We start from the raw sequence: 22,237 nt of genomic DNA, 5'->3' as shown, positions 1-22,237 counted from the left end.
ACTGTTATTATCACTAATACAACATTTTCAGGTTATTATATAGAAAAACATACTGTAAATTACATTTTCTGTCACTATATCGTTATCAGTCTTTTTCAATTCAGTAAATCAGGTCTTGTGCAATGACCAGTCTTCAACAATACCATTATCAAAATCCTGTAAGCTCAGTGTATATTTATTAATTCATTTCATTCAAATAACATCAGTCCAAAAATCCAGTTAAAACAGCTAGAAAGATAAATTAAAGTAAAATATATGTGATAATATAGTGGTTACATAAATTACATTAATCCCTTTTGAGTTCCAGACCGACGGCTTATTTTACAGCATATTATGTCCATAAATAAAATATTTACATACCCCTTAAAAAGTTTGACTTCAGCTCCAAACAGTATTATATATCATTCATAAAGGTAGACTTGACTGGCACTTCTTTATCACTGTGCACTGTTGAGAAATTATAAATCAACAAAGTAACAGCAGATGAAATATCTCTAGGCAGCTAAAACATCAAGTATTTGCTATTTATTAAGAGATTGTATGTCTGTAAAAAACTGGTGTAATTATGTTCCTTCCTTTGCTTCTTCTTCTCAGTTTATCATATCAGAAAATGATGATGGAATAAGGTAATAAGGAGCACAAACAAAAATTCTGATCATTGAAATGCAACAAAATAAGGTCAGACATGAGAAGGAATTGGTCTCTGAATGCTGACAGATTCAGAGGAGATGCTGAAAGTTCATGTTTTACCACAGGTAAACAGTCCTTATGCTTGTGTGAGAGAAGGTTAGAGGTGAGTAAGGTCAGAGCTAGAGGACGGTGTGTTCTCCTCTGATGGCCCACCCTGATATCCAGTGCAGGGCTTAGTGACTGGTTGAAATGAATACTGGGCTTCCAGAGGAATGCTGGAGTTTCTGTGTACTGATAACAGTTTACATCCAAACACGATAGAAACCCAGGACTACAGTGAGACACGTGAACACAGAACCTAAAAGGAGAAAATAGCATAGATCATTAATTTTGTCAAAATTTGCTTTTTCTAACGAATTATGCTTTAATTTCTAAACTCGTTGCCATATGAATACGATATGCAATATCACATACATGTATTTCATACGTATGTAGGAAACATACAGCCTTTGTGGCATTGAGGGTTAAAAGTCCCAGACTATAAGACCCCACTTAAATCCCCACTTCTTTACCCTCTACAATAAAATCACTGAACAATAACCATTAAAACTAATCAGCAGATTACATTGTTGAGTCAACAGTGCACCAGTGCCAAGTCCCACCTGCAAGGTATTTTATTGTATCCAGTTTATGTGACTCCAACATGGTTTTCAAACCGGCCGCTTCAGTGTCTATTTTCATGTTGGTCTGAGTCAAATGACGATCTTGGTCAGCAGTCTGTAAAAAAAAACAAGGAAATCACGGATAAGCCCCAGTAAACACCAACCAGATGTTTATAACACCTGCTTCTGTCCATGGCTGCGCCTACTGTACACTACAGAACAACATGTGATAATTTAGGAAACATGTAGGTGCACTGCATATGTACAAACCATTTCCATGATTTCAGTTCGCATTTCCAGAAGCATCTTCGCGTGCTGTGATTTCTGGAAATTATTTTTAAAAAATGATTTAGAGGAGGAACACAAGAACCTGACCTGTCAGCTTCATGTATATGCCCATCGTCCCTTTAATTCTCAAAGTTTAGGTATTGATTATCATAAATCACTACGAGACAGCTAAAAAAGTGCAGTCAACAGATTTTCAAACATCAACTTAATCCAATACATGATTTCTTCAAACACTTACCAGTTCCTTTACATGGCTTTTCTCTAAATGCATGTCCAAAATAGTGTCTGAGCGAACTTTATTCATGACATCCTGCAAGGCGAAGACATACAAAGGATATTCATAAGTAATGTTTGTACCATAAAATATAAAACATAATCTGATGTGAGTAAATCTAACCACTTACAGACAGTCCGACTTTCAGCTGCAGTATTTGGATCTTGAGTTTCTGGGAGGAATTTTGAAAAATTGAAAAACAAATGAATCAAGATGTTTAAACAAACATACTGTACAGTACTCAGTCATTCATGTTCCCACTTTAGGCAAACACGTCAAACATAAAGCAACTAAATTATAACAGTCTTCCACTTCCACTATTATCTGGCATGACAGATTTTTATTCATATTAATTTGCCTTAATTGTGCATTTTGCTTTTAATCTAATGGTCAAAAGACATAGTATACAACATTTGGCAAAGCCCTCGATTAAATATTAACTTAAACATGTTTACGCTTCAACTTTACAGTGGATAGATGGACGAATACACATTGATGGGAAATCAGTGACCAAACATGTCTGTCATCAGCACAGCAACGACATAAAACGTACCTCGTTCTCTGCCAGTAAAGTGGAGAACTCGCTCTTCTCAAGAATGATCATGTCCTTCTTCACAGATGCAATCTGAGACATCACACGCTGCAGCATTATCTCCTGCCAAAAATCACACAACGCATACTAGAGTTAAAAAGAAACACTAAATATTGCAAATGAAAACATTCATCTGGTGAATCACTGGGCATGAGCCAAAACTCTTTGGAAGCAATTTAATAATATGGAATAAAAGTAAATAATTCCCTTAACAGCAAGTAAAATAACGTTGTAGTGACTGAGTCCAATAAATAACGTCTCTACTGGTTGCTGATTGAGCTTTGTTTAGACGTGTACTCGTAATTAAATTAAATCTATCTTTCAAAACATTTTCCAAACAGACTTTGGAAAACCCCAGTCTTCAACACACATCCCCTTATATACACTGGAAATTACAAATCAAATATATGGCTCCAACAGACATTATTTCTCTTCTTTCCTCAGCCGACATTACACCATGGCCACTATGGTTTAATAGTTAGACAGCTACAATCTGTTTGCACAATGTGGTATAAGACATCCCTGTTACTGGCACTACATTTCACCAACTGTGCAACATCATATTTATACCTACAGCAGAAGTTTTAAGTATTGAATGTATTGTTAATGAAGGTGGCCATAAAAACCTTTGATATTAAAATACAGATAATATATTTTTCTTTTATTGCAGTGACATGGATGATGAGCGCCATATCCGGGTGAAATTTATTTTATATTATATAAATTCCTACTTCTAATAAAAGAAAATGAACATGATGAAGTTATGAAATGTCGGCTTAAATTTGAATTATTTTTATAAACAAATACTGTTCCACATAATTACTAAACATGTGCTTGACTAAAAAGTTGTGTTTTCCTAAGATATAATGTGGTGTGGTAGAAACATGATGATCATGGTTCAAATGTACAATATACAAACCTGCTGCACTTTGGTGACCATGTCGTTATAGATGACGTCCATGTTGGAGTTGGTCATCCTCACCAGCACTTTCACCATCACCTCAGCTTGCTGAGTTGTGAAACCTGTTGATGTTTAAAAAAATACATATTGATGAGAGAAATCACCAGAGGTTTCAACTCAGAACAAGTAAAATGAGGCAACAGAAGAAGCCAAACCATTGTCTTCAAAGAGTCGTACCACCGCATGTGTGTCAAAAAACAGCTTCCTGCCTTCAGAGTTAGGTACTTCTGGTTTCAGATCGTACTGGAAGGTTCTGACAGAGGTGCTCAGTTCTGAAATCCACACAGAGGAGATGGTGGTTACACAAAAGAGTTATTACACAACTTTTAGCATCAGTAATTTTCCCCTTTCTCTCGTTTTTGCATTCATTACAATACATGTTTTTTTAAATGGTTGTCACAGATTTGACACTTTATTAAGAAATTTGGTGGAAGGGTGGGGTGTGAGTCAAGGAAGAACAGATTAACGTTTTGGGGCAGATTTGATTAATTTCTCAAGAAATGATGCAGAGATCGAGATGAAAGGCAAATGTAGGGCGCTTATGAACAGGTGAAATTTGGAGCGAATACATATTCATGTACATGATATGTATCCGATCTCAATACATGTATATGCAATATGGTGATTAAGCCCCCAAACAGCCTTGGAGGAGGTATGGGCCTTCTGAGGGCCTTTCTATTAATAATATATGCTGTGCATTTTTTTTGCTGTTGCAATAAACCAGAACATTGACATTAGCAACAAAATGTTATATTGATTTAACAAAATCTGAAACTCCTCACATTATTCACATAATGTCCATTAGAATCAGAGCAATCATGAGCAGTGATCAGGTAAGGGTTGGACAGGTTGAATTTAAAAATGTAAACAGTTCATATGCACACACAAACACACACACCAACAATACCACAGTAAAGGTGACACATCTGGGCATTGGTGCATATTGCATAAACACTGTGGATGCGGGTAAAGGTTTCTAATGAAAACATGCAGCATCAGGGTCTGGCTTTACACTCACTTGTATATAAGAGCTGTAACCATAGGAGTGTGTAGTTTGGAATCTGTGGACGTAATACTTTGTTTATTGGCCTATAATGCTTTGACTTTACTGTGTCTACTGTATATTCCCCATAAAAATGAGGGGATCTGCCTAATAATAAAATATATTTATACTGAATGTCAGGTGTGGTGTGTTCATAGTTTATCACGCAGAGTGGATGAGCATTCATACCAGTGAAAAGTGCAATGACCAGAGGTGACCAGGCCTTTTCTGTCAGGACTCCCACCTCTAACAAACTCTTGAACCTCTTTTAAATGTCTCTTAAAGACACATTTTATACGTGTGCTTTCTCCTCATTTTTTATCTCACCTTCTATTCTAATATATTTATTTTCATTCTATCTTGTTTCTACTCTTTTCTCATTTGTAACACTTTTGCTTATTTCTGTATCTGTGCACAAATGCTGTGTGATCTTTAAATACTTTTTTTTAAAGTTTCTTGTTTACTTTGTTTGACTTCAATTTTAAAGGTGATATATAAATAGAGTTGTTTTTTATCCAATATTATTATAATGACCAGTATAATGAGGTGTAGTTATGGTGTGCTGCATTTGACCTCTCTGACCTGTAAAGGACTTTTATTTTGCCATTCATTCGACAGAGCTCATTTGATGATATAAGTCATTTGTTTTGCAGCAGTGTCTTTATGTTCAGTGTTGATCATCCTTCAGTTACCTCTGACAGACATGTGTGCCCCGGCAGAAACCTGTGAGATCCTCCGTCCAGCAGCTCCCCCCTGTCCCCGCGGCTCCTCCTCACAGCCGCTCCGAGCTGCCGCAGCGAAACCCTGGAGACTCCGTGATGTGTTCACGGCCGTCACAGGCGACACGGTGGCGGAAGACCTGCCCGCTCTGTTCCGGTTAAAAGCAGAAGGCTCGCGCCACTTCTTCCCTTGGTGGTTCAAGACAAAGAGCTTAAGTCGCGTATGACACTGTTTCACCACCATGGTCACGACCTGCAGCCGCCGACACTCGACTTCACTGGAGCACTTCCGCCTGAGAAGTTGTGACAGCGGTCGTCAAACTTTTTGTCCCACAAACTGCCATAAGTCCCCCAGTGTCCGGTTATACCTTTCAAAGTAAAGCGTTTTTCAACCGCTAAACAAGAGTGTATATAACTAAGTAAACACGTTATGTTTTTGTTGAGGGAGAGAAATTGATTCCTTACTGTTCGATTCTTGTAAATGTATTTGAAAAATGTGCAATTACTCAAATATATTTAATGTGCCCCAACAAAATTATGACAAAATGGGCCAAGTTTAACATGTGCATTTACATAAAATACACATGAACATTAAATTCACATTACTTTCAGGAATTTCTGATGTGCAAATAAAAAGGGAGGGTGTGTGTGTGTGTGTGCGCGCGCGCGCTGTCTGGGGGCACACACGCGCACACACATTCGCCCGCTCCTGGTATTTCATGCTGGCCTGATACGATGATGATTTAACAAATTAACGTGAACGTGAGTTCACTGTTCGCGAAAAATATGCGCGACATGCACAACACTGTACAGGAGCCGCTGCAGAGCCGCTGCTGAGCCGCGGGTTGCGACCCCTGGCTACGGCGAAAGAACGATTTGTTTACTGGTCCACCGTTAAAGAGATGCGGACGTCAAAACATTAGTTCCGCCTCACATTTCCCCCTCCCGGTCGCACACAGTATGAGAATCACTGCTTTAATGTAAACATTTTGCACTAAAGCAAATTAAAACTGTAAAGTCCACAGCAAAGTCTTTGTTACACTCCATCTCACATACAAGCCCAACATTGCTCATCAATAAACATAAATAAAAAGCAACACAATGTTTTATCAAAGGTGAAACTTTTATAAAGCTTAAATCTACATGTTGTCAGGTCTCTACAGCACAGATTATATACACAACACTTAATCCCCAAAATGTCATTGGAAATGAATATTCATCTTATTACAGTAAATCAACTACAAGCATCAGCACCTATATATATATATATCATCTTGATGGCAACAAGGAATTAAATGTGAAAGGTGTCTGACATTTCAGAAAAGTCAAAGAGAACATACTGCATGGGAACAAAAGGTAAAAACAAGCTCCATCTTTTTACAGTTATGTAAAATAAACCATCGCCCTATTATAATTTAATTAAATATGTATCACTTCTAATTGGCAGCATCATGTTTTTATGGTTACTTTGTTCAACAAAGATAATGTAAAGTGTGTTGCAGCTTTGCATTCATTGCAACAAATGGCAAAAGTTTGCATCCAGATTTATTTCAGTGTGTTTCTGTGGACAAATATCTTATGCACTAGTAAATAATTGAATTGCCATTACAAAAAGCAACACTGGCCATTTGTGTACAGTGTTACACAAATGGCCAGTGGTTGAGTATAGACATTTTGCTCATGAGAAGAAGACAACACAGACAGATAAAGTGGCTGCCAACAGAACAACTGCCATCAGCAGTAAGAGCACAAAGATGTGGCTGCGCTGGCAGAGGGGCTGGTGTCCAGGCTGCTCCTCGTCCACAGAGAGCAGAGCCAGGGAGGCGCTGTCGGTGCTGCTGAGCGGGTCTGCGTACTGCGGCCCTCGGGGCTCCACCATCCAGCGCAGCACGTTGACCTTCATCTCCATGTCGTCGATCATGTGATCGAGGTGGCTGATCTCCTGCTCCATGGCGCCGCGCTCCTGAATCTCCAGGCCGGCATCTGGGGCTGCAGTCTGGGCCTGGTTCAGGTCTGGCAGACTGAGGGCCCGAGCTGCAACCTCACTGCCTCCTCCTGAAATGGCCAACATGAAATCTGGTGCTTTAGTCCGTACAGTGCTGAGTTCAACTGTTAACAAATAGTTAGTGAATGTGAGAAATTATTATTAAAAACTGAAGAGAATGTCACCAATTGTCAGAGTCCTGTGTGTATTTAACTTTGTCATGCTGCAACATGCTGTTTATAATAATTAATCATTTTCCCACTGCTTTCACATTATATACAATGACTCAGAGTTATATATTTTTATCTATAGCAAGTATTATTAGGATTGAAGAGGCATATTTCTGTGCTTCACGGAGGTTAATGCAGCTACACCTGATGTTCACAGCTGCACTGAACAACATGAACATTAATTACATTACATGAAAGTTACTCACACAGATAAAACATATTTATGCTGTCAGATTATTGTTTTTTTGTCAGACTGTTCATTCGTATGGTATCAAACTCGTATTGAAAAGATTTATGTCAGCTGCTTCTAAAAACATCATTTATCTCTTGCTATTTATATTCAAACATTTAGGCGATCAAACCACTGAATAACCAAAACTGGAGCCTGATCATCCAGCCTGGTAGATTTGATTGTAGGTGTTTTCATTTACTACAGGTGGTTACATATATTACATTACTGAAACCGATTCCAATTTGTTTCTATGCATGTACTTGTATGTTTTTACTTTGTATGTTTTTAATCTGTTTGCTGTGTTTAAGAATGTTTTTTATTTGTGTGCGAGCGTAATATGTGCCTAATGGTGAATAAATAAATAATTGACAAATGCACTACTATGGACAGCACTACTCAGATGAGTGGCACTAGAAAATCCCACATGATACGTGCACAGACAAAAAACCCATCTCCACTGATGCAGTGCTGATGCCTGATTGAGAACTTGTTCCAGGCATTTCCACAGAAATAAATCAAGTGAGATCTACTGACGTCAGCAGCTTTGGGAGAAGCCACAGCAGGAAATTCTCCAGCTTTCTAAGAAAAAAAGGGCGAAAGCAGCAGCAAGACCCTTTCGGAAATTCATTCTAATGCAAGATGTGATGACTTTAAAAGTAAATTTAATTTATATCCACAGTTGTGCTCTGTTAGTTGTGATTTCGTTCCAATGGAAATGATGTGCCACTACACAACGTCCTACTTTTTTTCTTCTGGTGGTTTGCAAACAATGAATTGGGGGCTCTCCGCACTATCTCGGTGTAAATAAAGAAATGTCGTGTTGCCCCTCAGGGTAATCAGTGTCATTCATACAATGCTAAAAAGCAGAGAGAGTGCAGGAGAGAGGCAGCATCTCCACAACACAATTCCCCACCGGTGGGTGTCTGAGCAGCTTTGAACAGAGACAACACTCGATTTAAGGACAGGAGAGAAACTGACTTGAAGTCAGTGCTCAACATATAGAATATTTGATAAACAGTTTAGCTCAATCATTATCAATGTCCATTGTGTTATTTGATTATTTTAAAGAATTAGGAAAAGAAATCACAACCCAAATAATCTTTGAAAATACTGTGTGCAATTATTTCATTGGTTATAGTTTCAGAGTAATTTATTCTATCTGTCATCGGATTAGAGTTGTTAAAATCTTTTTCACATTATTTTACTTCTCTTTGGCTAAGTGACCTCTTTAATTTTCAATTTGCATTTGCAGTAAAATGTATAGGATTTGCATTCACCTTGAAGGCCAGTTTGCACCAGTGTAGCAGTGTTTGCCAGACAGAAGACATGGCCCATGCTGAAGACTTTGCACATGTCAACATGGAGGAGCTCCAGGCTGGAGGAGAAGGCCACCCAGAGGAGCTCCATCTCCTTGCGCTGCTCCTCGGGCAGGCTCTTGTCCCGCAGGTGTGAGGTCAGGTGGCGGCAGATGGACACGGCCAACTTTTGGGCCTTTTCTCTGGTTTGCCGCAGCTCGTCCCTGAGCTGCAAGCTGTCTGTGCATCCACCGACGCATGATGCCAAGTGCCGGTAACATGCCACCACCTGTATGAAGAACAATAAAGAAATATTTTATTATATTGTAATCAATATGTGGAGCTTCTGAGGAGATATCCACGACTGTACACTTCTCCAAGACAAATGTATTCACACCCAATCAGTGCACGTTGACAGAAATAAACACTAAATGGTTTTTAATGGCTGATCAGCATCCACCTCAGTTTAAAGCTGCATGAAACAATAACTGGAAAATGGGGAGAAAGGAACAGTTAGTTTCATGATGTCAATCATTTTACACCTGCAGGATTAGCAGCTCTGGTTTCAATGAAAAATATTATCAATAATCTCATTATCGTTGATCTATTTCTAGATAAGCCAAAGCAACCTTGTGTGCTCAGAGTACCAGCGGCTCATTTCAAGACGTGGACAGAAGAGGAGGAAAGAAAACAATGACAACTACATTGTTTTGTTGTGTTAATTTTTAGTTTTCAAAATTGTATTTTTATAAGATTTATATCTTTGGTACTAGTAAAAAAAAAAGAATACCTCATACCTACTCTACAATAGCTTACATTATCAGTTTGTCATTTACTTGTTTGTGTTCCACATACAATACACTGCTGCAATTAAGTTCATTCAAGAATAGCAATACAATAATATAACATGCAGTAGTTTTCACTGCAAACATCAATAGGACCAAGAAAAACATGAACCACGATTGTTACAGTACATAAGTACTCTTCAAAGACAGTACAGTACATTTTAGTAATTGTAAAGTAAAATATTTGCTTGTAACGGGGGGGAGCTTGACGTGATCCTGACATTATCTAACACAGACGCTCGAATGATCACAAAGACGCAGTGGACCAAAAATGTCTTTCATTCAGAGTGCCTTTTTAGCCAAAGGGGAGACAAAACCTGTTTCAATGTCTTTAGTCTGGGAAAGACTCATGTAAGAGTTACAGAACGGAAAATAGTGAAGATGGTGTAATTAACAATGCTGAACATAACATAATACCCTTTTCTTCAATCTCATGCAATTTTTTACCATCTTTCTATAGCTCATTACAATATTGTAAAAGCATTGATGGTAACCTGCCCACAAACTACAGTAATGAATGTAACAAAGGAAAACACCAAAGCATAAACTGCTGAAATATGGATTTACCTTTATTAAAGACCCCACCAGAGCCTCTCCATCAGCCAAAGCCTTGTCCGAGCCGCCTGTGCAATCATCTCCCACTTTGTTATTCACAAGTGGCATGAGGATGACTCGTCCAGAGTCTCGGACCAGACTCTGCCACAGCAGGCAAGATGCTGGCCCAGCTGCCCCTTCACTTCTCTGGCTGCCCCTGCTCTGGTCCTCCTTCCCCTGGAAGATGCTTCATTCAGTGGCAGAGGGTCAAGATGCACTCAGTCCTGAGGCCTCATGATGCGTCGCAGTATATCCACTCACCTTTAACTCTACTAAACATACTTTGGAGGCTGGAAGGGGGGAAAAAATGACCCACAAAGAGCAAGAAGTGGGAAAGTCAAAGTAAGGAGGTAAAAAAAAAAAGAAAAAAAAAGTGTAATAAAGTGATGCAACGCTTTGAGCAAGGTGCTAATCCTGTGACTGACCCCTTTGCACTGAGGCAGACTAAGACGAACAGCTAATCTCATTAACGAACACAGAGCAGAGAGACAGAGCAGCAGCTGGCTGTCCCCCACAATGGCCCTTTCACTCACTGAAGTGAGGCTGCATTACCTCGTGCACACCACACTGGATACACCTCATTCACTTACAGGTCAATATGCAACATATTTCATTAACATGGTGTATACATTATCTTCATATTTTCAATGTTATATTGGCAAATATCTAAATATTTCTCACAGACTGAGTTTAAAAGAGATTAATAAATCAAAGTTGTACATAGCATCTTTGTTCCTGTCAGGGTCTTTTGTGGTTCACTTCCCCTCAGGCCCCACAGATAATGGACAGCCTCGTTTGACCAGGCGGATGAAAGGTTCAGCGTGTACTGAGCGAGAACTCCCTCGCGTGATGTTTCTATAGCAGAGTATGTAGGCATGTAATGCCCTCGTGTGATGTTTCTATAGCAGAGTATGTATGCATGCATGCATGCAATTCCCTCGCGTGATGTTTCTATAGCAGAGTATGTAGGCATGTAATTCCCTCGCGTGATGTTTCTATAGCAGAGTATGTATAACAAGCTTTTTATCTGCAGAAATCACACCTCAAAGAGAGAAACCATACATTAGTGAGCTGTGGCCATGAGATAACACCCAGCATGCACTGGGGCTTGACGCATCAAATAATGCGATTAAATTAATCACGATGGACGCTTTCAGGCCTCTAATTAATATTTTTTTTATTTCAAATTTAAAAGAAAACATACATTCTACTTTAATAAAAACCAATAAATGAGTACCCTAAAAAACGTAATAACCCTCTCAGTGGTGTGCAGTCCGAGCAGTTTTCCTGGGCGTTCGGACAGATGCGCCCTTCCTCGGAGAGGTCACCGCCTCCCTGATGTTGGCAAGCAGGCCTCGCTTCACCTTGGGCTGCACAGGAGACTTCTGGGAGAACTTGGCAACTTCCACCTTCAGGGAGGCAATCTCCCGGTCCTTCTCAGCGTTCTGCCGGAGGACGTCCTCCACTGATTTTTTCTACAAATATTCAATCCACATACAACAATGATTTCCATTCTGGGGACATGTCAAACAGCTCAAGTTCTATTATTCTTGAGGCCATTTTAAGTGCAATAAAAATTCTTGATGGTTTTTCATACATTGTATGTTTTCATCATTCACTTGCTGCCCTCAAACCCTTGCCCCACTTTGCACATGCCTACTTTTAAAGGATTTTCACCTGATCATCATATTTCCTCTGTAGAACCTCCAGATCAGCTGATTTCTCCAGGAAACCATCCCTGACCTTCTGAAGTGTTTGACTTAGCGCCATCAGTCTTTTCTCTAGAGACAAAATCAACTGAAGACCAAATATTTTATGTTAAATCAAAGTGACTACATATGTAGATCGAGCACAATATTGACCAGGAGTCATTAAGTTCTTCAGATTTTGTGATTATTACCTCTTGTTTATCCTCACACATCCTCTCGATGGCACACTTTTCTTTGAAAAGCCATTTGTGTCTATCGTCTCCTGTGTGGATATAAAGAGGGATCTCTGCTATTATGGCGAGGCACCACGGGTGAGTAGGGTAAAAGTGTTTACTGATAGATATTCCCATGAAACTTCCCAAGCTGATTACTTAAGTTAAGACAGTTATTTGTAGTGTTCTGAAATTTTGTATTTATACACAGATAAATTAAAATGTGATGATTTAGGAACATTCACAGAACAAATCAAAATATTGAATAAAACCAGATTCAAAATTTTTGTTTTAACAGAGGGGATTTTAATCACTTCGTAAAAAGAAAAATATCCAATGTTTTTACAGATAAAAAAGGTTCTATAAACCTGGTTGTGGATGATGTATAAACAAAGTTTTCAATAAAAAAGAAACTTTACAAAACTAGGAATTAAAACTGGAGAGTTTGGTGAATGTAAGTGATACTAAAGTGGAGATTTTTGACCCAGAGAATGAGAAAGAATTCATTGAGTACATGAACAAAGTTGTATTTTTGCTTGTAGTGTCACTTCTTGTAAATCCTCCTATAAACACAGACCCACTCAGGTTTAAAACAAAGTTGTCTTTAGAGGACATTTCCTCAAAGAGCGTCACACACTCACCTGAAGCTTCTGGCGTTTTGTAAGTCTGACATGACTGGTGTACTGATGGAACTGAAGACATTCTTCTGCTGTCCATCTCTGACACTTTACATCTAAGGGCCTACACACAAACACACGGTAAGACCCAATTCTGATGCTTAAAACAAACAACTCCAAGAACTTGGTTTGATGACACAACACTGGACATTACCAGGCTGTTATAAATCCAGTCTATTTTTTGACAATTCAGCATCACACATCTATATCTTTGACATAACCTGGAGATTTGAATGTGCACATCTGATATTAAGGCTGACCTGTTAACAACATACCTCTACTTTCTCCTCTTCGGCGATGAACTCATCCAGAGGCACGTAGTCGTCTTCCAGATTGTTCATGGCACTCTGGTAAGCATGCTCTTTGATGGCATCCTTGTACATCTCAAACGTGTTCTCCAGCTTTTCTTGGTAGCTCTCCTTCAGCTCATCAATCCGTCGACTAAACAAACACAAACACACACACACACACACACACACACACACACACGGCTTTACATTAAACAATAAATAAATGCATGTATTAAAGGCTTATGTATTCTGCACCAATCAGATAAATTAGCCAAACAGACTGAAACCACACTTGCCAGAATAAATAAATTTGACATACCTGCGGAGTTCTTCACTCTCCATGAGCTGCTGTATCATTGCATCTCCCATTTCCTTGCGAATCTCCATTTCCAGCACCAGGTTTCTTCTCCTTTCAGCCAGGAGTTTTGTTCGGAGGCTTTCAATCGCATTCACAAGCTCCTGAGAAAGTTTTAAAATAAAACGTTTACTCAAGAAATGGGCACATCACTCTACAATCCCCAATAAAACAGTATTGGATAACTTCTAATATGTCTGATATGTGTATGAAACAGTGTTTGAATGTGATGTGGAGCAGTAGTTGTTACATTCTGTGGCAGCAAAGACATGTCGGCCTCATCCTCCTCATCAAGCAGCTCCTCTTCAGACAGGTAGCTCTCCAGGGCCTGGTTGTCAATCATCCCGTTCCTAATCAGAGGTTTGCCATCGCGGCCGACCAGACAAGGAGCCAGAGATCCCAGAGGTTTGTCGGGGATCACCTGCAACACCTGCAGCCAGAAGAGCAGAGGTTAGTGGTGCACTGGATCATCCTACAGCTCACCGAGATTCTTTCATGGTCTGATTCCTCTCACACCATCATGTCGTCAGACTGACCTGTTTGGCCACGGCAGAGAATTTCATAATGTGGAGAGTCTCATCATAGGTGGAAGCACACTGGTTGATGTTGACGATCATAGACGATCTTCCCTTGCCGCAGAAAACGGCCTGGAAGAGCTTGGTGAGTTTGCTCTCTCGGAAGGGAATTTTGCTGCTCTTCATTCTGATGAAAGCAACAGTACAAACCATTGACTGTATATGAAAGATGGACGACACGACCGCTCCCCATATTTTAGCCTAAATTTTGTACAACGGGAGGAAGTGGAGGAGTGTCTTCCATCTTTATATGCAGTCTATGGTGCAAACCTACCAAACTATTCCCAGGTCATGCATAGTTCAACAATCAGCATCTCCAGCAATCTGCTATAGCAGAACTCAGTCATTGACAGTTTAAACGTCGGGCATATTTATAAATTTACTGTACCGGTCCGTCTGATTGTTGCGCAGCGCAGTGATGCACTTCCCCAGAATGAGCAGGGAGTTGTTTATGTTCCCCGCCTCTTTCAGCCTCTCTCCGAACGTTTTGGTTTTGTTGCATCTTTCGGAGCCAGCCAGGTCACACAGAGAAAACCTGAGATACAAAAATAATTTATTGATTCCCTGTATTAAATCTCTGATCATGCATGAGTATAGTAACACCCAACACCTCATGTAGGCCGATCTAACATTTGAGATGATTCTCATATTTAATGTTGATTCAGATATGTTAATAAAGTGGCAGCAATTTCATTAGATAAACAATGAGGAAAATTTATGTAATAGTATTTCAGTATGTAAAAGTGAGTAGGCTGTGGTTCAGGAGATAGAGCAGGTCGTCCACTAAACAGGAAGTTAGCGGTTCGATCTAAGTCTCCTCCATTCCGCATAGCGAAGTGTCCTTAGGCAAGATGTTGAACCCCAAACTGCCCATGACGGCTGTACTGGTGAGAGTGATGTATGATAGGAAAAAGCATTACATATACATGCACTGTTTGAATGTGTATGTGAATGAGTGGATGGCAAAACTGCACTGTAAAGCACTTTAAGTGGTCATAAAGACTAGAAAAGTTTAAATTAAAATTGACCATTTTACAGTATGCAGGATGCAAACAAAAAAAGTTCAAATGACAACTTGACAAGGTACTTACTCTGACATCCTTTTAACTTCATCGTCGTCAATCTGGAGTAACTTCATGGTAAAAATGCTGTGGCTGTAATGAAAATTGGTATGAATTTTGAAAACAAAGGATGAAAGCATTTATAGAAAAGATAAGGTGGAATAAAAAAAAAAAAAGAGATTGCCTTCGGCTTGAGGACTGGTTCATCTTGGTGGCTGCAGCGCTTCTGTTTTTATTCCCAAACTGCAGTAGTTTGTCTGCTTCGCCCAGGTTCTGGATGTTGATCCACCTCAGATCTTTAAAAAAATATAAGCACATTTTAGCAATTCTTTGAGCAAAATTAAAGATATATACTTCTTTCTCATTCAGAACTCAAGATCGAAGCCTTCTCCAACCTTTAACGTAAGCATTTCCTGCACCGTCATCGCACACGCGAAGAGAAGCACGTTTCTTGGACTTGGAGCACAGGGAGAGTTGAAGCAGATCATACACGCACTCGTTGTAGATTTCAAAGAATGCCACCCATAAAGCAAACTGGCTTCTGCCTGCTTCTGCTGGTTTAATGGCCAACAATAAAGTAGTAAGAACATAGATAGCACAGAGGACAACATAAACTTAAGAGTCCTGCAGTGGCACCTTTATATTTCCGTCCTCGACAACTGAAATTGTACGATAACTCACATGTTCACTGTGTTGATTTAATGAAGGCTACCTGTTTGATTGTAGGACAAAGAGGAGGATGAATGTGAAGTGGAAGCACGGGGTAAACACACTGACCCACCACTGGCTCTGAGGGGATCACACTCCTAAGATGGAGGCAAAGACAGAAACATGTTATGACGTTCTTTGCAGAAAGCACTGTAGTTGCTGTGGCTCAATCCCCAGAAATGTTGTCTTTTTTGCAGAGCTGAGGAAGCATGAAGTCCTTACATCTTTAACTGAAGCAAAAATGGCAGCTTTAGCGCTTCTCTCCTGCTTGATTTGGTCAGAATCCAAATACTGTGCGTCATTCCTGAGGTAGGGTTTCAGGTCCATGTCCTCATACTGGTCGCCTCCGATGTGGTGGAAGGTGGCGTCCAGCACTCGAGGGAGTATCCCCGGATCTTTAGGGGTTCCTGAAACATCAAAACACACTTAAGCCTTTCACCAGAACGTTACAGGACTTCTACAGCTCATTATCATGTTCTTGCGTTCCTGTTTTGTTTAACCTTGAATTGTGAAGGTTTTCCCAGCGTTGGTGACACCGTAGCTGAATATCAGTGCATTCTTTCCATCCAAGAAATCAGACATTTGGCTTTTGACCGTGTCCTCAAAGAGCTCAGCCTGTGTCGTCTCTGGTCCAAAAATCTAAAATTCCACAAGTGGTTGGATGTAATGAAGTACATTTACTACTTCACTATACTTAAGTACATGTTTCATGCATCTGTACTTTACTTGAGTAGATATATTTTCAGGTTAATTTTATTCCACTACAGATATCCGCAAATATTTGTACTTTCTAGTCCATTCAATTTTTTGTATTAATATATTGCATTAGAAGCTCAATAACTAGAAGGGAATTGATCCAATCAGAGCAGGCAGATAACATTAGACTTCGCCTCATGCAGCAGCATCACTGGTTAAGAAAATCTCCCAGTTTGGGGTCAATAAAGTACATCCATTCAAAATGGATTTAGGGGAGTCCACCGCTAGGACTCAGCCATAATAATGTGTCAGACTGTTGCATTAGGGAAAAGGCTAAACTCATCATGTACTTTTACTTTTAATACTAACTAAGTAAGTAGTGAAATATACTTATCAACTAGAAAGGTTTATAATGGTACTTTTAATGGAGTACATTTGTCTATTTATTTGTACTTTTACTTAAGTAAATTGTTTAAGCACATCCTCCATCACTGCTTGAGTATGTATGGCTGCTCAGTAGCCAGTCATGATTGGATAAGCATCCTTTTGTGTTCAGGAAAATTGACAGCAGTTCTCAGGTTTGCGGTGCTGCTGACCTGTGAGAAGGAGAACTTGTGGATCGACAAGCCGATGCCCTTCTCGCTGCTCTTCATGGTGGCCGAACCCTTCGGTGCATTCAGAGTCACCGTCTGGATGTTTTCAATCACCACACAATCCTGAGAGAAAAACAAAAGGGGAACATTAGTCACACAATGCGAGTCAAACAATGAGAAGCAGTAGAACTTTGTCTACATGTACGGACTGTTCACTAATTATTAGGAGGGATAAGAGAAGGTTGATGTAAGAATGTAAGTCAAGTTTTAAAGTTTACTCATCTTAGATCATTTTGTGTCAAAATTATTGTTAAAACGCTTTCATCATATCAATGGCTGTTGTGTGCACCATGTGGTTTAGCCCTGGATCTTTATTCTGTAGTTATTAGTGACAGAGCAGCATTTGTTCTTTACTGAATAAATGAAAAGAAAGTAAAGTAGAATGCATTGTATAAAAAAAACTTGTGATTGCAGGTCTAGTTCCTTAAACTCTCCTAACTCTGATGTCATGCAATCGGTTCTATTGAGACAAACACTCAGGCGTTTGATCTCCAACACATTAGGCTACATATACTATTTCTATTAGTTCTTCAAATTATAAATGGAACTAAACAGTTAAATCTGACAGCAAAAACTGCACCACCTACAAAAAAGCACAACATTTCAATAACTAAAAAAGCTTTCAGGGGGTTTGCTCCTACTTTATACAAAAATAAATCAAATTGAAGGAAGTAAATAACATTGCACTTCTATTGCATGTTTAGTTCAATGCACTTGAACAGTTCTTTGTGTTTATTTGCAAATTGCCTTCGGGATTGATAAAGTTTTATTGTATTATATGACCGGTAGTTATTATACTGAACACAACATGGACTGGATGATCAGATGTTTTACCTGGTCTTCATTGTCAGACAGCTCCACTTTAGAGAAGGGCCTGACTCTGAGGTAAACTCTCATCGTCTGCTGCTCGGCACCACCTGACATTTCAGTCTGGGAACAAAGAAGAACAGAGTCAGACTGGAAACTCACCTCAGAGCAGAACAGATGATGTTTAATGCTTTATTCTGGACATGTTGGATCAGTGAATCACATGGCTTTAGTTGAAATGATCAGTGACTGTAGCTTGGTACAAAAAAACTTTACCTGCTGGGGTGAAGGGCTGACGGGAGGAAGGTTACAAGTCAAGTCCATGTCTTCAGACTGATGGAGGGTTAGATCAATAACTGCACTCATCTTGAAACTGTTTGATAATTGGTCTCATTCACTGACTTCAGCCACTATAAACTGCACAAATAAAAGCTGCGACAACTTCTTACTCCAAAAGAGACAATTCACAAGATATTTAGGTCTTAGAATGAAGGGTTAAAGCGTGATGGACTCTACTGCTCTGCTCATATTCTCACACTGAAGATCAGGAGCAGCTCCTCATCACTTTTAATTGAAGGCAGGTGAGAAGTGAAGGAGTGAGATCTGCTCCACTCAGTTCAGTCATTCACAGTCTGAGGCTTGTCACTGACTCCACCGAGGTTCTGAAGGATTCGGCTGCATCATGTCCACAGCTTTAACTATTTGCAAGCGTAGAGATATGAATCCAAAGATGGGAGAAAAATGATCATGTGACTGTTTAAAAGATTATCATTGATATAAATCACCTGGATACACTTTAGACTTTTTGATCCAAGTTCATCCAACTTCCTTAAATAAGTGTCAGAAAAACATGCTTATGGTTTCACTGGGCTAAAGCCAAGGGAATGAGGTTGAGGCATTATCTTTTTAAACAGGGTGATGATTTGGGTCTTTAACAGTTCCAAAATGGAAAGTGGTTCCTAAACATTCCTGCATTTGAATGGTCATTTTAATTATCTCCATAATGAAAAAATTAAAGCAAGCTTTGTCAAATTATGTAAAACCATTTGGACTCAAAGGAGAGCCAGAGTGTGAGGATCGGTGTATTTTATTTGCACAAAAAATAAACAGTATCTCTGATCGCATTAAATGAGCAGAATGCAAAGAATGATTTTGGTGAGAAATTCATAGTATGGAGTATGGGAAAATGTTCCAATATACAATTTGTCTGCTGTGGCTCAGGAGGTAGAGGTTGTCCACCACCCAGGTTGATGGTTCAGTTCCTCCAGTCAGCATCCTTATCTTTTTCTCTGACACACTTCATGAAACTTTCTGCAAAAACTTGCTCCGATAAAACAAACAGTGGCGACCTGTTGTACCGGCACAGCCCCGGTTCTGTTACTCCTTATCTTATTTATTTACATATTCCACTTTACATATGCACATACTCTGCACTTTTACTGCTTTTTTTTGCACTTCTGGTTGGATGCTAAACTGCATTTCATTGTCTCTGTACTTGTACAATGACAATAAAGTTGAATCTATTCTAATCCTGATGTGCCCATGGACAAGACAGTGAACCCAAACACTGGAAGTCTATGAAGTGTGTAAAAGAAAAGTGTATAAAAGCAATGTATGAATGAGTTTATAAATACATGGATGTAATTTGAAGTTTATAGCGCTTTAAGCTATTGTGAGGCTAGAATAGCACTAACACAATAAAATTACCAGCAGCCCCTTTATTCATCCCCATCATGCTGTTGCCTGATAGCTTAGATTTCAGGAACGTAGATTTAATCTGTTACAGTTCATTACTGATTCTATATAAAATATCAGTGAAGTTAAGCTCATCAGTTATGATCCATGATTGTGGCATAAAACCACCAGATTACTTTTTAATATCAGTCACACTGTCAATCTCATACGTCAAAATGTTAAGAAGCCAAAAAACACATCAGTTTTCTTATTCGTTTCTTTAATGAATCATCTGCATTGTTTATGCGTCTGCGATAGTAACTTCAACCTCTACACCAGGTTCGATGCTGATTGAGGTGATCTGCTTGACGATTTCAGAGGGGCTGTGCAGATCGATCAGGCGCTTGTGGATCCTCATCTGGAAGCGATCCCATGTTTTGGATCCCTCACCACAGGGGGTCTTCCTGGTGGTGATACGCAGAGTCTGGGGCAAAACAGACAAGAATTTAGCTTGATCCAAAGTGAAGACCCTGAATAAACAGGTAGTATACCTCAATCTGACTGTACTGTTCCTGTGTGGCACAGAGGTTGTATTAAAACTGTTTAAAAATTAAGAGCATGTAGTGTTACTTCCATGTTTTGTAAAGAAGTTTAACTATCTTCTGAGAGTGTAAATTGTACAATTCCTCCTTTCTGCTCTGTTTAAGCCTGAGCTTTAACAAATACATTGTGAGTCTTCAAATACACAAGTGTGTAGAATAAACTATTTTAGCATTGTGCACTCTTGATTTTTGACATACAAGACAGATCTCAGTTGTTTATAATTAGCAACAAAGAGGATTTTAAGACAGATGTGAAAAGCAGGAAGAGCGGATACAAAACATACAGAAAATGGGAGAGATTGAAGAGCTTATTTATTTCATGTCTACATGTCAAACATCTTTATTCTCCACTGCACAAGTGTCCAGTGGTTCTTATGTTGGGTGCAGAACGCTCTTAAATTTGAATACAAAATGTAAACCTAAAAAGGCACATGTGTTGTAGCCTTGCATTAGAGTAAATGTGTCTGGCCAGTGTCCTTCAGTACCTTGGTTGGCATACGGACAGGTCCTTTCACCTTCAGGTTCTTTTCCTTAGCACCACGGATCAAGTCTGCGCAGACTGAGGGTGACAAAACAAATTCAAAGTTGAGAAGCCAGAAAACATCAAATCACTACATGATAGCTATATAAGCATAGCTCAGAATAGCGTATACAGTCGTCACGAATTATCACGATGGTAATTATTATCCTCATTGCTCAGGTCCATTATTCATTCCCTACATTTAATATTTTAAGCTTAATTACCCTTCTCCAGAGACTTGACGTTGCGGCTGGTGAGGGTGATGCGGATGCGGTGGATGGCAACCTCAGCCTCCACAGGTGCCTTACCAGTGTCCTTGAAAGCCTGTTTGAGCAGAGAAAAAAGTTATCAAAACTGTGGATCACTCTCTGAACACCCAGTGTGAGGAGTAATGGTATCTTGTGTACATAAAGATGCTGATGAGCAAAGTAGTTTTACAATTTAACTTAACATTAATTCTGTTCACTTACGTAGTGACGTGAACGTAGCACCGGCTAAAGAGCACGTGGTGCCAACATTTTGAAATAAACAATTAAAAGACGCTTTGTAGGTCTCAGGTTGTCCATTAAAAACTGGGTTTAAAATAAGGGAGATTCTCACGATTTCTGCGAACTAGCGTTTGTCTCGATGCTCGTTTAAAGTCGTGGTTTAAGTAGGATGAGTTGTGTTCTTGTCACTGACAACTTCAAACAGACCTTAATGTCAAACATTAAACTAATATTAGTATTACAATTCGTTGTAAACGCCTCGATTCTACCGTTTAGATGACCTATTGCATGAGAACAAGACACTGAATTTTTACCTTCAATAATATACATCTGGTGCATTGTTCAGTTTGCCGAATAGTAGAGTTCGCTCTAAAGACTCACATGATACAGTATCGTGTGTGGACTGGAGCGACAACAGTAACATTACACATATCATAACTCAAGAGTCGGCTTTGTGAACGGGTTGTGGCGGGACACACTTCGCGTGACTGTAGCTACCAGTGCTAACGTTAGCTTTGACACTCCGTAGAATTCTTAGTAGAAAATCGCATATAAGACGATGATATTGCCATTTAAAGGTTTCACAGGACACAACCACGTCTTTGTATGAAAACCACGTACCATTGTGATTACTCCTGGCCGACTTATTCGGAAGAAAAGGAAACGAACAGCGGTGAGCCAGGAACGAGGACTACCACCGTGGTCAACTCTTCAGCAAAAGAACGAGGTGAGGCCGGAGCCTTGCTTTGTACGGTCCATCCGGGTTACTGTGTCTTCTTCTTTTGTTTAACATGAACCGTGAACCACAGCGACACTTACCGGTGGCCACACCACGCTGTAGGTTCTCACTACCCTCAAATCC

At 39.5% G+C, this 22,237-nt stretch overlaps 4 protein-coding genes and 1 non-coding gene across 7 annotated transcripts; all 5 read right to left on the bottom strand.

Moving 5' to 3' along the window:
* Positions 1 to 154: 154 nt before the first annotated feature.
* Positions 155 to 5,507, bottom strand: mcur1 (mitochondrial calcium uniporter regulator 1). The gene is made up of 9 exons (XM_035142686.2): positions 5,142 to 5,507; positions 3,563 to 3,679; positions 3,366 to 3,469; positions 2,408 to 2,509; positions 1,985 to 2,026; positions 1,819 to 1,890; positions 1,563 to 1,616; positions 1,293 to 1,407; positions 155 to 988 (listed from the first exon to the last, which is right to left on the bottom strand). The coding sequence occupies exons 1-9, from the start codon at positions 5,410 to 5,412 to the stop codon at positions 933 to 935; spliced, it is 933 nt and encodes a 310-aa protein (XP_034998577.2). The 5' UTR covers positions 5,413 to 5,507; the 3' UTR covers positions 155 to 932.
* A 765-nt stretch (positions 5,508 to 6,272) lies between these two features.
* On the bottom strand, positions 6,273 to 10,888 carry LOC118098642 (regulator of G protein signaling 9 binding protein). The gene is made up of 3 exons (XM_035142664.2): positions 10,322 to 10,888; positions 8,892 to 9,198; positions 6,273 to 7,223 (listed from the first exon to the last, which is right to left on the bottom strand). The coding sequence occupies exons 1-3, from the start codon at positions 10,415 to 10,417 to the stop codon at positions 6,847 to 6,849; spliced, it is 780 nt and encodes a 259-aa protein (XP_034998555.1). The 5' UTR covers positions 10,418 to 10,888; the 3' UTR covers positions 6,273 to 6,846.
* Positions 10,889 to 11,508: 620 nt separating this feature from the next.
* On the bottom strand, positions 11,509 to 18,766 carry zgc:56231 (uncharacterized protein LOC406257 homolog). 3 transcript variants are annotated; one of them, XM_035142984.2, is made up of 18 exons: positions 18,368 to 18,766; positions 18,119 to 18,214; positions 17,228 to 17,347; positions 16,436 to 16,574; positions 16,158 to 16,342; positions 15,940 to 16,033; positions 15,623 to 15,778; positions 15,412 to 15,523; positions 15,258 to 15,320; positions 14,555 to 14,701; positions 14,128 to 14,293; positions 13,842 to 14,021; positions 13,556 to 13,695; positions 13,222 to 13,387; positions 12,911 to 13,010; positions 12,249 to 12,319; positions 12,026 to 12,145; positions 11,509 to 11,823 (listed from the first exon to the last, which is right to left on the bottom strand). In XM_035142984.2, exons 1-18 carry the CDS (start codon positions 18,455 to 18,457, stop codon positions 11,608 to 11,610), a joined length of 2,361 nt encoding a protein of 786 aa, XP_034998875.2. In that variant the 5' UTR covers positions 18,458 to 18,766; the 3' UTR covers positions 11,509 to 11,607. The 3 variants fall into 3 exon arrangements, with proteins under 3 accessions (XP_034998875.2, XP_034998874.2, XP_034998876.2); XM_035142983.2 differs by having other exon boundaries at positions 15,623 to 15,781; positions 18,368 to 18,765; XM_035142985.2 differs by lacking the exons at positions 11,509 to 11,823; positions 12,026 to 12,145; positions 12,249 to 12,319 and adding an exon at positions 12,650 to 12,832 and having other exon boundaries at positions 15,623 to 15,781.
* Positions 18,767 to 20,028: 1,262 nt separating this feature from the next.
* rps20 (ribosomal protein S20) lies at positions 20,029 to 22,154 on the bottom strand. The gene is made up of 4 exons (XM_035142986.2): positions 21,997 to 22,154; positions 21,112 to 21,211; positions 20,853 to 20,926; positions 20,029 to 20,249 (listed from the first exon to the last, which is right to left on the bottom strand). The coding sequence occupies exons 1-4, from the start codon at positions 21,997 to 21,999 to the stop codon at positions 20,067 to 20,069; spliced, it is 360 nt and encodes a 119-aa protein (XP_034998877.1). The 5' UTR covers positions 22,000 to 22,154; the 3' UTR covers positions 20,029 to 20,066.
* On the bottom strand, positions 20,998 to 21,065 carry LOC118098974. Its single transcript, XR_004694231.1, has one exon. It is a non-coding gene; the product is annotated as a small nucleolar RNA U54 (small nucleolar RNA).
* Positions 22,155 to 22,237: the final 83 nt, after the last annotated feature.

Source organism: Hippoglossus stenolepis, chromosome 19 (genome assembly GCF_022539355.2).
Source record: "Hippoglossus stenolepis isolate QCI-W04-F060 chromosome 19, HSTE1.2, whole genome shotgun sequence".
Taxonomy (NCBI): Eukaryota; Metazoa; Chordata; class Actinopteri; order Pleuronectiformes; family Pleuronectidae; genus Hippoglossus; species Hippoglossus stenolepis.
Note: the sequence above shows the minus strand (reverse complement) of the source record. Positions and strands in the feature narration are given on the sequence as shown.